The 13385-nt window shown below is 58.0% G+C and overlaps 1 protein-coding gene across 1 annotated transcript in view; it reads right to left on the reverse strand.

Moving 5' to 3' along the window:
• GPR179 (G protein-coupled receptor 179) overlaps positions 1-5635 on the reverse strand; it is a 36380-nt gene extending 30745 nt beyond the window's left edge. Inside the window, exon 1 of the mRNA XM_037887162.2 lies at positions 4493-5635. Within this exon, the coding sequence (XP_037743090.1) occupies positions 4493-5358 (866 nt within the window). The 5' untranslated portion in view covers positions 5359-5635. The remainder of the gene's footprint in view (positions 1-4492) is intronic.
• Positions 5636-13385: the final 7750 nt, after the last annotated feature.

The raw sequence follows: 13385 nt of genomic DNA on the forward strand, positions 1-13385 counted from the left end.
AAAAGACCTGGAAGTGATCAGAATTCAGGAGGGGGGTTTATATATATGTGAGAGAAAACGCTCATTTATCTAACAAAATTAGGAGAACTAATTTGGGCCATTGTAGTGCCCAATAGACCAGCCATGAGCATGTAAATGAGGACCAACACCCATCCAATTATTATTTATATTACAACATGGCCTAGCGGCCCCAGTTGAGATCAGGGCCCCATTGTGCTAGGTGCAGTATCGACATGCAGTGAGAGACAGAAGAACTTACAAGCTAAACAGACAAGGTAGGAGGGGAAACTGAGGCACGGAGCAGGGACGTGACTGGCTCAAGGTCACCCAGCAGGTCAGTGGCACAGAATGAAGGTCTCCTGATTCCCCAGTCTGCTGTTCCACCCTTTAGACCATGCTGCCAGTTCTCAACAGGAACTCTGCCCCTTGAATCCGGGAGGAAAGTCAGTCCAACGTAGAGTTGGGAAATCAGGGAGAAAGAGAGTGCGGGGGGAAGGGATGAGTCGGGGAGTTATTAAGGGAGTGTGTCAGTGGCACAGGCCACACGGAGTAGCGACTAGGGATTCAGCAACGCATGAAGGACACGTGGGACACGTCGTGAAAGACAGGGGAGGTGGGGAAATAAACGAAGGAGCGGGCTGGGCCAGAGGAGGCGTTGAATTGGGTCTGGTTTGTGCAGATAGCTGCCCAGACAGCCAAGGCAGTGTCTGAAATCCTCTAGGAGGGAACCTCATTCACCGTAAAACTGAAACAACTGCAGTGTCCCTGCTGACGGCTGTCCCCAGCTAACCCTGCGTCTGGAATAAAACTGAAGCTCGAAGGGGCCTGATCGCCGTCCATAGAGCAACACGAATGTGCCGTGCATGAGCGCTAGACGGATGGATTAGCTGGATGATGCTGGAAAGGGGCTGACTGTGTATTTTTACAGCTGTTGTCCAGGTTCTGAGAAGTATTAAGCTCCACCAGGGAAGCCATTTTCCTTGTATTTTTTTTCAACAGGGCTCCCTTCCACAATTCACATTGCTCTAGTGAGAGGCATCTGCTGGTAGAAACATTGGCCGTGCATTTCCAGCCGTGGGGAGGGATATAGATATATATTTTTTTACAATGCTGAGAATACTTGTCTGGCAGGGGTGTGTGTGTTTGTGAGACTGTGTGCGTCTCAGTGATTGTGTGGCTAGGTGTGTATCTGAGTGCGTGTGGTTCTGAGTATGTATGTGACTCTGCGTGTGTGGGATTGGGTGTGAGTCTGAGTGCATGTGTGTGTGACTGTGTGGGATTGTGTGTCTGTGACTGTGTGTGCATAGGAGTGCGTGTGCGTGTCCCCTGCGATTTATACAAAAGGCACGGACGGTTACACAACATGGTGATACCTTTGTAGCAGGGCATGACTTTATAGGAGATGAAACTGACCCATACGGCCCTAGGTGACCAGAAACAAGCAGGAGGGCATGATCTATACTCAGATCAGACTTATTCACCTGCATAAACTCGTGGCCAGGGGGTGCCATCTATGCTTGGAGGACACAGTGTAAACGGCCACCTGTTATTTCTGTTTTCTGTAAGCAGGAAAACAGCTGGCAATAGAAGGGAGAACCGGGGGGACCTACTGATGCCTAGATCTGTGCAAAAGCAGAATGCTGAGACTCTGGGTGGCTCCAGATGGCACCAGCTTCAGAAAACAAATAGAAAGAGATACATGCCTCCATCAGCACCCAATCCTTCCCCATCCTAAGGCTGGGGTCATGGGACCTCTCTTTGGATAGAGGGTAATATTGCTTCTCACTTCGAGCCAATAAGGCAGGACCCAAGAGCAGAATCACCTGTAGGAGACACGCCCCAAGAAAAGATGAAACCAATCTGTTGATTGACTTGATCACAGTCTGTAAGTACCTACGTGGGGAACCAGCATTTCATAACGGGCTCTTCAGTCTAGCAGAGGAAGGTCTAACACGATCCAGCGGCTGGAAGTTGAAGCTAGACAAATTCAGACTGGAAATAAGGCGTAAATTTAATGGTAAGAGTCATTAACCATCAGAACAATTTACCTGGGGGCAGTTCTCTGGCCTGTGTTTTGCGGGAGGTCAGACTGGATGATCACAATGGGCCCTGCTGGCCTTAGGATGTCTGACTCCAGTTCCAAGCTCTGGATGTAGCTCCAATCTTCTTCTCTCTATAATGGGCTGAATTAGATTCCAGCCACCCCAACTATGGAGGGTTCCAGCTCCAAATCCGCAGTGACCCAGAGTTTGGGGAGGTCCTCGGATTTGACCCACCGGAGCTGAGACTTTGGATGCAACTCTGGATTGGAACTTTTGGTTTGGGCTCCAGGATGTGAAGCGCTAGAAGGAAACGCGTAAATCCTATTTCTGGGCAGCTATCCTAGAGAACAGGCTCTGACTGGAATCTGTAGAAAGTTAACCTCGGAGCCCTGGGAAAGCATTGGCAATGTTCTGGTCTTATCACCCAGCATTCTGGTCCTGCACGTTCTCTTGTGATCCTAGGCTTACCGTCCCTTCGCACCGGCATAGATCAACCCTCTTGAGCATCATCGTTCCAGAAACACCTCGGTATCAAACGCCAAACGCTCCGAGTCCAGAGCTGGCCCTATAAACCATAGCTGGGTAGAAGGACGCCACTATCTTATGAGAGCCGCTATAGTCCAGTGGGGGAAACACTAGATTGGGATCCAGGTAAATCCCAGTGCTGCTTCTGACCTGCTGCTTGTCTTTACACTTCTATTGTCCCCTCTCTGGCTTGTCTCACCTGCCCTCCCTCCTGTTGGCCAAGCCTGTTTGGCTCCTTGGTCACGGCATGGAAAGACAGGGGCTTGCTGGGGGGAATCCATTTCGCCTTGTCATAGGGCCGACCGCCCAGGCCACGCCGGCGAGGCTGCGTTAACCCTTTGCTGCTCACCAGGTGGCCTGGCCCCCTCTCCCTGCTCTGACACGGTCCCCGATAGATCTGGAATGCTGGGATGCAAACAAGGAGGTTGAGGCCCCCTCCCATTTCAGTCGGTCCTGGCCACTCTGGGGGGGCTGAAAATAGCTTCTCCCTTCCCCCTACATGATCTCGTGCAAAGGACGCCCGTGGGGAGCCTGGGAGGAAGGATGGGAATGCCAAGGGTGGCACAGGGGCTTGGCACCGAGCGCCAGAGTTGCCAGCTGGAAGCTTGTAGCCCCCAGAAGCGGAGCAGAACCAAACACGCAGGATGCCTGGAGTCTGGCAGGAGCGCTGGGATTCCCTGTGATCAGAGTGAGCCGTGGCAGGAAAGGAGGGCTGAGGCCAGGGGGGTGAAAGGGCTCCCCCTGCTCCCAATCCATCAGTGACCCGTCACGCCGTACCTCAAACCCCCCCTTGTAATAACCACCTGGAGCCAGGTTCGTTCAGGGCCCAGCCATGGATTGGCTGGCCAGGGCCGTGGCTTGGGGGTCTGCTGGGGTCACCACCTGAATATACAGTGACAATGTCAGCTGGCGTCCAGCCTGTCTTCCAGCTGAGTCCAGGGCACTGGAAACCCCGGGGAAGGGGTGAGGAAAGATGTGGTGAAGACCCAGAGGTGTGTATGCTGGGGGCCCCTGCAGGTCCACACCCAGGGCGATGGACCAGAGGGGGTCCCCAGAGCTCTGTCCCAGGGTAGCTGGGCTGAGGGGCATCTCTGCAGCTCTGTGCCAAGGCGTAGGTGGGATGAAGAAATTCCTGCAGCTCTGCACCTCTGAGCATGTAAGTGGCAGGGATCCCGGCCCCTCTGCACCCAGAGAGTGGGGGCTAGGGGAACCGTGCAGCACTGCATCCCAGGGGTATGCTAGGTGGGGGGATCCCCCTGTTTTGCACCCATGGTGGGGTATGTTAGGTAGGGGATCCCCCAGTCTGGCACCCTGTGGTGGGGTACGTTCAGTGCTGGGGGGGGGGTGTGTCCACCAGCTCTGCGTCCTGGGGTGAGGTATGTTATGTCAGGTGGGGGATCCCCAGCTCTGCACATGGGGGTGGGGTATTTTAGGTCAGGGTATCTCCAACTTCGTACCCCGGGGTGGGATATTGTAGGTGGGGGATCCCCAGCTCCGCATGCCGGGGTGGGGTGTATTAGGTGGGGGATCCCCAGCTCTGCATCCGGGGAGATATGTTACGTGGGGGGAATCCCCCAGTTTGGCACCCCGGGGTGGGGTATGTTAGGTGGGGGAAATCCCCCAGTTTGGCACCCCGGGGTGGGGTATGTTAGGTGGGGGAAATCCCCCAGTTTGGCACCCCAATTAGGTGGGGGGCAGGTCCCCCAGCTCTGCACTCTGCAGTGCGGGGGTGGGGGGGAATTCCTCCAAGTCTGAAGCCCAGGGAAGTGAGACGAGAAGAGAATCCGCCCACCCCCGGCTGCGGGCTGGAGGGGAGGGGGAATGCAGCGCTCTGAATGCTCCTTCCCAAGCACCCCCCCACCCTCATCCTCATGCACCTCCCCCCACAGGCACACCCCCCCGCCCCCGGTGTCGCCCCCACTCACTTGAACTCAGGGCTCAGGTCCGGCTTCAGCCCGTAGAAGGAGGAGGACAGGGTCACCATCCAGCTGGGCAGGAACTTGCTCTCCTGGCACTCCAGGAAGGGTGGCGACCACTTGACGTGGCTGGAGTCCATCACGTAGCTGTCGCCCCGGTTCCACTTGGGGGTGTCCAGGCTCTTGAGGTCGTTGCTGAGGACCCGCTTGTGCAGGAAAAGGCCCCGCTGGGCCTGCAGGCCGTTGAACCACTGGTTTTCCCAGCTCAGGTTCCGCAGGCTCTCGGAAGAGGCGGACAGGTCCTGCAGCAGGATCTCGTTGTTCTCCTTGGTGGCCTGGAGCATCAGCTGGGGTTTGGAAGACGCCGGGTGGGCGTCAAAGGTCAGCACGGCCCGGTAGACCTGGGGATCCCCTTCGACGACGCTCCGGACCAGGGCATGGTACCACTCCACATCCTCCTTGACGCTCGACTCCCTGATGTCATTGGTCTGGAAGATCATGTTGAGGAAGTTGGTGGCGTGGGTCAGGGTCTCGGTGGCCCCCCTCAGGGCGGAGCGCAGGCCCGGCGGGGGGGTGGAGGCCCTGCCCCCGTCCCGCACCTCGAAGCGGCGGCTGCAGTTGGCTTGGGAGAGCCTCAGAGCGTCCCCTGAGTACAGGAAAGTCAAGGCTGCCTCAGAACCCTCCAGGTCCACCTTGTCGAGGTCCGGGGTGGGCACCCAAGTGGAAGCTGAGGAAGAGGACGATGATGGAGTCCATTCCTTCGCCTTGGGCGTCCTGGCCTTGGGGGGAGGCGACCTCTGGGGCTGGAAGATCCCTGCACCCCACACAAGCTCCATCTGGAAGCCCCAGAGCAGAGGCCACAGCCAGACCCCCATGGCTGGGTGAAGGGATCAAAAGAGCCGAGAGCCTGCCACCCTGCAGCCGGCAGGACTCATCTCAGCGGCGGTGGCAGCAGAAGCCCGGCAGGCGGAAGAAGCCCCCCCTTCCCGCAGACAAGTGGGTGCATCGGGAGACCCTTAGGAGGTGGAGGAACAAAGCGGTGACAGGTTCATGGCTAAGCGAAGCCATGGCGGCGTGCATTTATGCCTGCCCAAATGTCCTCTGCATCTCCTGAAATATGCAGGACTCTCCCGCAATTGCTCATTCTGTTTTTTTTTTTTTTTGCCCCCCCCGCGCCGCCCCCTCCCCCCTTTGCTGGCGACGGAACGGACGTCACCGGCTCCAAACTATGTACATCTGTCGGCGCTGCCCTCTCCGCCACCCCTCCCCGCTCGCTCGTCCCCGCCTGGACCTAATGCGAAGGCTTTTAAATCGCTGCAGATCCTCCCCCCGCCCCGGAGCGCCTCGCTGCCCACTAATGCTCCAAATGGAGCCATCCACCCCGGGCCGGAGGCAGGGACTGATTGAGGGCGAGTCTCTCTCCTGCGTTAGGTCCATTAGGGAGATCTGGGGCTGGCTGTGATGCGAGCAAATCCTGGATGGGGCTCCATGGCAACGGAGCCTGTCCATGCCTCGCCCCCACCCCGCTTCCCCATTCATCGCTTCGCCAAGGCCAGGATGGGCATTTATAAGGTCACCCGCTGCTGTTCGCATCACGCCGCGACATGGAATTAACCATTTCGGCTCCGCCTGGCCGGGGCGGGGGCCGGGGCTGTGTGTGTGCGGGGGGGTGGGGGGGGCGTTCAGCCACTCTGCGGGGCTCACGAGCCGCGCCTGCTACGCACCCAGGGTCACCAGGCGGCGTGTCCGTGACTGGCGGCCTGGGGCGAGAAGCGGGGAGCAGATGGAAAGGGGAGTGGGCTGGAGAGAATGAAAAAGGGACTGAGACACAGACAGAGCGAGCGAGAGGCCATCCGGGAGGGAGAGAGCCAGAGCCGGGGGTGCTGCAGCCCCGGCTCGAAGTGGGTCCGCCCGATGCGGGGCGTAGGGTTGGATTGGACGGTGCTCAGCACCCCCCGCTGCACCGAGGGCACTGGACCGAGGGAGAGGAGGGCGGCTGGGGGGGGGGGGCGGGGGGCTGGGAACGGCCTCCCCTCCTGCGGACAAGAGTTTCTGCTTCAGCTGCCTGTTAGCACACACGCCTGGCTGCTGGGAGTGGGGGGATGAGCTGGGAGGCCCCTACAGGCTGAGCCGGGCTGCAGGGCACAGAGCCCTTTGCAGACATCGGCTATTTATGAACCAGGAGGAGGCAGGTAACCGTCCCACCCAGGGCCAGAGATCCAGGACGGTGTAACCCTCCCACCCAGAGATCCAGGACGGTGTAACCATCCCACCCAAGACCAGAGATCCGGGACGGTATAACCCTCCCACCCAGAGATCCGGGATGGTGTAACCCTCCCACCCAGGGCCAGAGATCCTGGACAGTGTAACACTCCAACCCAGAGACCCAGGACGGTGTAACCCTCCCACCCAGGGCCAGAGACCCGGGGCGGTGTAACCCTCCCACCCAGGGCCAGGGACCCGGGGCGGTGTAACCCTCCCACCCAGGGCCAGGGACCCGGGGCGGTGTAACCCTCCCACCCAGGGCCAGGGACCCGGGAGGGTGTAACCCTCCCACCCAGGGCCAGGGACCCGGGATGGTGTAACCCTCACACCTGGGGCCCCAGGATCAGAGTCCCAGGGTGAAGGGGACAGCCATGCATCTGCAGCCACTTGATTTAGGCTAGAGGCAGGTGGCAAGCCGCTGTTGGGCGCGCATCTCTGCTTGTGGACTGGGAGCCTGATTCTCCCCCCGCTCAGCCTGGGGCAGTGACTCCATCCAAGTCAATGGGGCGAATGGGGGAGGAGGGGCTGGAGCGGAGCTCAAAGGACTGGGCTGATGGTTCTGAGCGACCGATGTGCTGGATCCCCCGAGCCGGGGGAAAGCAGAGGCTGCTGCCTTTTGATTTAGGCTTAAACCGAATCCCGCTCTCCCGGGGATGGTTCCGCTCGGCCAGTGCCACAGCCCACAATGCTGGTGGCTCCTGCTTCCTCCTCTCTATCTAACCCTGCGTCCTGATCTGCCGCCTGGCTAGCCTGTTCCCCATTGGGAAGGCGGGGAAACTGAGGCGCGATGTGCCTTGCCCCAGGTCCCACAGCGAGTCAGTGGCAGAGCCAGGTGGAGGACCCAGATCCCCTGATGCATGGCCCTGTTCTGCAGCGGCTAGCCCGTGCGGCCAGCTCCCGCTGCTGCCTCCCCATCAGCACACAGAGGGTGGCGCTGTCATGCCACGTCGAGTCGTTCAGCCGGGCTGGCACGTTTACCAGCCAGGGCCTCGGTTCTGTGGAAAAGGACCTGAGCTGCAGTCTCACGAGCGCTGACGCGCCCGGCTTTCACACCTCGATGGCCCCCTGCACTTGAACCTGTCCGGCCAACAGACTTCACCCGGGGGCGGGCGGGGGGCTCCTGGCGCCTGCATGCAGCTAATGGCGTTTGGCTCGTTTACGGAATCCCCGCAACGAGCAAGGAGGGAAACCGGGCCTAAGGCGGCGGATCGGCAGCAGTGACAAAGCTGGAGGGAGCGTCTAGGGCTTTCCCCATGGCGAGGGCGTGCAGGCTCGGCCCTCGGCCCGTCACGACGATGCTTTTGCCCAGTGGGCTCTGGAGCGCTTGCCAGGGCGTGATTCCCAAGCCACTGAGCAGCACCGGCTCAATCCCACTGGAGTCAGGCTGACGGGGAGGAGAACCAGGACGGGCACCATCCACCCACGGCCTGGTGTGTGGGGACGGGCTTAGGTGGGAATGTGTGAACTGTTCCCTAGAGAGCCTCCTTAGCTGTGTCCGAAATCGGCTCGCTCAGTGCCGGCTGCTGGGTCAGGCCCAGAGAGGGTTGAACTGAAGGGTGATGGGGCCTTGGGGGAAAGTCTTTCAGCGTTGCTGCTTGCCCACGGGCCCTGCAACCCCCACCTGCCGGAGCTGACTGCAGCTGCGATCTCATTGAACTCCGTGGAGGAGCAAATGCACCGGGATGTCCCACGCAGCAGGGTCCCTGGGGAAGGATGCCCCTGAACCCCCACAAGCTCCAAAGGCTTTATCGCCTCATGACCTGGCTGGATACGGCTGAACATCCCCCGCAAGAGGACTCCCCCCCCACCCAGCCACTGCAAGGTTTCACCTTGCCCAGCCGCTTGGCTTTGTGTCACCAGGGGGCGCTGTTACATCACAGAAGTCCCCTTTCCCATTAACTCTACATGCCCATAGTTCACTCCTGCCCCAAGTGTTCAGTTCTCAGCCCTTTGCCTCACCTCCATGTGCTGTGGGGGCCTCCGGCAGGGATGGGCTGGCGTGCGCAGCCGTAAAGCCCACGCTGTGCCCTGGGGCAGGCATGCCCAGGTGAACACTAAATAGCAAAGGTGTCGGTGCCATGGCGGAATGACAGAAACCACGATGGAATCACTCGGCTTCTGATGAAGCAGGGGAGAGACCTTGGCTCTAGAAACCCTCTCTGGAGAACACCCCCCGGATTCACAGGGCTATTATGTCGCAGTACAGCCTAGAAGGCCCCACCTGAGATCAGGCTCCGTGGTGCTGGGCCTGGCACAGACACATGGTAAGAGATAGGGCCCACCTGGAAGAGCCGGTGGTCTAGACAGACAAGGGGCAGGAGCAATGGAGTATTATGGTTTCCATTTTACAGATGGGGAAACTGAGGCACGGAACGATTAAGGAAGAGATTTTTCGAGCACCCACAGCCAGGGCCAGATGTTCAAGAAGAGCTCATTTAGGCTGAGCCATTCTGAAAGATCTGGCCCCGCACAACTTGTCTACGGTCACGTGGGGGAGCCAGGAAGCAAACCCAGATCCTAGCTACGACTATGCTTTCCTCTTTACACCCTTCTGCAGCAAAGCACCAGTCCCTGGGTGCTCTCAAAGCACTCTGCACACAGGAATGCAGCCACCCAGCCCCCTCGAGGGGCAGGTCATCCCCATGTCTTACAGAGAGGACACCCCAGGCACAGAGGGGTTACCTGTCCTGCGAGATCACAGTGCAGGCTTGATCCTGCTAGCGCAGGGGCAGGGTTTGGCCCACAGGCCTGCAAGTTACGAAGTGATGGGGAGCCCGGGGAGCCTCGAAGCCGGAGAGAGGCCTAAGAGGGGAGCAAGTACTATTCGACACTGGTGAGGCCTCATCTGGAGTACTGTGTCCAGTTTTGGGCCCCACACTACAAGAAGGATGTGGATAAATTGGAGAGAGTCCAGCGAAGGGCAACAAAAATGATTAGGGGTCTAGAGCACATGACTTATGAGGAGAGGCTGAGGGAGCTGGGATTGTTTAGTCTGCAGAAGAGAAGAATGAGGGGGGATTTGATAGCTGCTTTCAACTACCTGAAAGGGGGTTCCAAAGAGGATGGCTCTAGACTGTTCTCAATGGTAGCAGATGACAGAACGAGGAGTAATGGTCTCAAGTTGCAATGGGGGAGGTTTAGATTGGATATTAGGAAAAACTTTTTCACTAAGAGGGTGGTGAAACACTGGAATGCGTTACCTAGGGAGGTGGTAGAATCTCCTTCCTTAGAGGTTTTTAAGGTCAGGCTTGACAAAGCCCTGGCTGGGATGATTTAACTGGGAATTGGTCCTGCTTCGAGCAGGGGGTTGGACTAGATGACCTTCTGGGGTCCCTTCCAACCCTGATATTCTATGATTCTATGATTCAAGTAGCTACGCGCCTCCTCAGCACAAAGAAGATGCTGCATCTCCCTTGTCTATGTTTAGTGCCCATCTCCTGCTCACGTGGACTGGGCAGCCTGTCCTGCTTGGCACCCTGAGAGGGCTGCTGAATCTAGGTGTCTATCTGCAATAATAATAATAATAATCTAGGTGTCTATCTGCACGTGCATCATTTCCCCACTGTAGAAGTGGTAGCGTCGGGAGCCCTTTTCCATGGAGACAGGGTTCCAGGTGGGAAACAGACAAGCCCCGGGCTGCTAAATGAATCTGCACTTCTCCCTGCGTGATGTGGCACTGTGCCCCTTTGCACGCTCCTAGGGAAGCAGTTAACAGGAGCGGGAAGCACGGCCTAGTGGTTAAAGTCCAGGTGTGTAAGTCCAGCGAGCTGGGCTGGGTGACCTTGGGCAAGTCTTCACCCTCCCACCCTGTGCTTCAGTTTCACCATCTGTGAAATGGGGATCATGTTCCTGACCAACGTGGCCTGCCCTGGCAGATTAAAGTTTGCAATCAGAGCAGAGCATTTGTCTGGAGGGAACTGACCCAACCCTGAAAAATCCAGTGTCATGGGGGGCTTTGGAAAATGTCTCCCTAGTTGCTTTTGCTGCCCTTTCATGCCCTCCTTCGCTGGTATCTTCAGAGAATTGCCCTTAATCCTTCTCCCAAAAACGCAACTGGGCTGAAACAGCCACTTTCGAGTGCCAACCCTAAGCCAGCCGGGCGGTCAGTGGCGCTGCTGGGTCTAACTTCTAGCATCATTTAAAGGGATCTGGGATGCTGAGAGAAGCAATGTGCCTCCCCCCGTGCTCAGCTTAACTCTCTCCGAATGCAGCTCTTGCATTCTGGTCACTTAACTCAAATCGCATGTAATGATGTGAAAGTGAATTGCATTCTCCATTCCATTACCCCAGCTGCAAGGCTGGGCTGAGAGCTTTGGTTTTCCATTAAGCCCCTTTTCTGTAAAGTTCCATACTGTTACATTAAACTACCTGCTTTGCAGTAGCACCTTAGCGCATCTTTTGCAATTCACCGGGACATGCCCTTTTTCTCTTGGCCGGATGTCACAGGCAATCCGCTTCCTACAGTGAGCACAGAAGTGGTTTCACGTTGTGGAGGCAGCTAGTCCTGCTCGTGTCAGTAGCAGGTTTTGAACCTCCTGCCTTCAGCACCAAAAGCACGAGTCTCTGTTGGCTGAGCTAAAGGAGTATCTCAGCTTATTAGATCTAGTAACAGTCTCATAACCACCTTACCACTAGCAGGAGACCACTCCCAGTTTGTATTGTGGAAGCACCTAGCGGCAGGGCCTTGCACTGTGCCATGCTTGCCACCTTAGACAAGTGATCCCCAAACTTTTCCCCTTCCACCCCCTCTTAACTGGTCCGCACTCCCCCTCTCCCAAAAGCGGTGGTCAGGAGCCAGGGCCAGGAGAAAGGCTGGAGCCACAGTTGGGAGCTGGGGCCAGGAGCGGCACCATGGCTGGGAGCGGGGCTGCAGTCGGGGCCAGGGCCAGCGCTGCAAGGTCTGTGGTCAGGGCCGGGGCCAGGAGTGAGGTGGGGGCAGAGTGGTGCTGGGTGGTGCTCCCTCCTTGCCCCCCGTGGGGGCTTGCCCAGCCCCCCCCCAAACATTCCTCCACGCCCCCCTGGGGTCATGCCCCACAGTTTGGTAACCACTGCCTTAGACCCTCTCATCACGCCCTACAAAGAGGACCCTGATCTCTAGCGCCTCCCTCTGGCTTAGTTTAGGTCAACGAGGGAGCCTTGTCCTGCCCGCTCTGCAGCGGGAAGGAGAACGTTGGAGACGGGGCCAGGCTGCAGATGTGGGCTCTGAATTTAAACGTCCCCGTGGGCCAGGTTGGGGTCTGAGGTTCTGGTTCTAGAAGAAAACGGTTGGTTTCTAGAGGACCCCTGCTCACACCACTGCAAAACACTGGGCCATTGTGCAGCGAAAGGGGGTGAATTCTTGCGAGTCAGACCCGGACGTGGTGCTCCGGTGGCATGGCACTGCCAGTGTTCGGTTTCCTCCTTTATGGCGCTGAGTTTGGATCTCCAGGCGTTGTGTTTTGCAGGTGCTCAGCAGCCAGGAGAGAAACTGCATCAACACACGGACCCTGGAGCCTCAACTCGGCACCTAACTCCCAGTGGGGAGGTTCCAGGTCTGCTCCTGTTTCTGGAATCATCAAGTGCCAGATTCTGTGCAGCAGCTATCGGGCAGGAAGGAGTCACTCTCCCAGGGTGAGCCCAGAGGAAGGGCTGGGGGCCCGCTCAGGCTGAGCGGGGAACTCAGGGCATCTATATAGAGAACTGCTCAGGGGAGCAAAGGGCTGGGCAGGGGGGTGTCTCTATGGGCAGCAGGGATGGTGCTTGCACTCAGCCCTGTCTCCGCTCTGAGCTCCTGGCATCTGGCTGGCTACCACCCTTGTTCCTGTCTATACTTCCCATCTACCACTGAGTGGGCAGGGGGCTGGGCAGACTCCTCTCCTGGCCAGCACCTAATGCCGGGGGTCTTGCAGCAGGGCTGAGCGAGGGGCGTGACTGTGGCAGTGAAGAGGTCCCTGCTGGGAGGTGTGTGAATCAGGAGGCAGCTGCAGAGATGACCAGGGGAGGGAACAGGCAGGAGCTCACTCATTCACCCAGGGTGCTGCAGGGATGGGGATGCACTGGGTTCAACTCTGCCTAGCGAGGCTGGTGCAAAGAGCCTGGGGAGTAGGCTCCCCCCGCCTCCACCCCTCACACCATGGGCTTCTGGGCAGGTGCAGTGGGCAGGAAGAGGGTATGTTAGGGCTGGCAGAGGGCACGACCAGGCTCTCCTATGTCCTGGCAATCCTGTGCCCCCCTGAATAGGGGAGTGCAAGCACTGATGTAGGGATGAATTTACCCTTAGTTCCTCTGGCCGTATCAGGATGTGTGGGGTAACTAGCAAAGTGGGGCTGCCATTCAGAGCTTTCCCCCTTGAAACAGTTGAAATTGAACAGTGTTGCGCCATGTAACTCTGGCCCCAGTTCCACAAGCCCCCCCAACACACATACATAGGGGCCAAGAAACCAGGTTCATCCCTTGCTTAAAAAACCTAACCCCCCGCCCTTTTTTTTTTGGTGCTCAGTAAAAACAGATTTTAACTCCCTCCCCGGCACAAGGGGCAGGCAGCATGGGGAGGTCGGAGGGAGTAGGCTGAGGTGTTGGGGATGGAGGTGTGGTGGAAGAGCGGAGGAAATGAAAATGGGTGGAAGAAACTGTGGACCCAAGATAAACACCGCGAAAG

This window comes from Chelonia mydas, chromosome 27 (assembly GCF_015237465.2).
Source record: "Chelonia mydas isolate rCheMyd1 chromosome 27, rCheMyd1.pri.v2, whole genome shotgun sequence".
Taxonomy (NCBI): Eukaryota; Metazoa; Chordata; order Testudines; family Cheloniidae; genus Chelonia; species Chelonia mydas.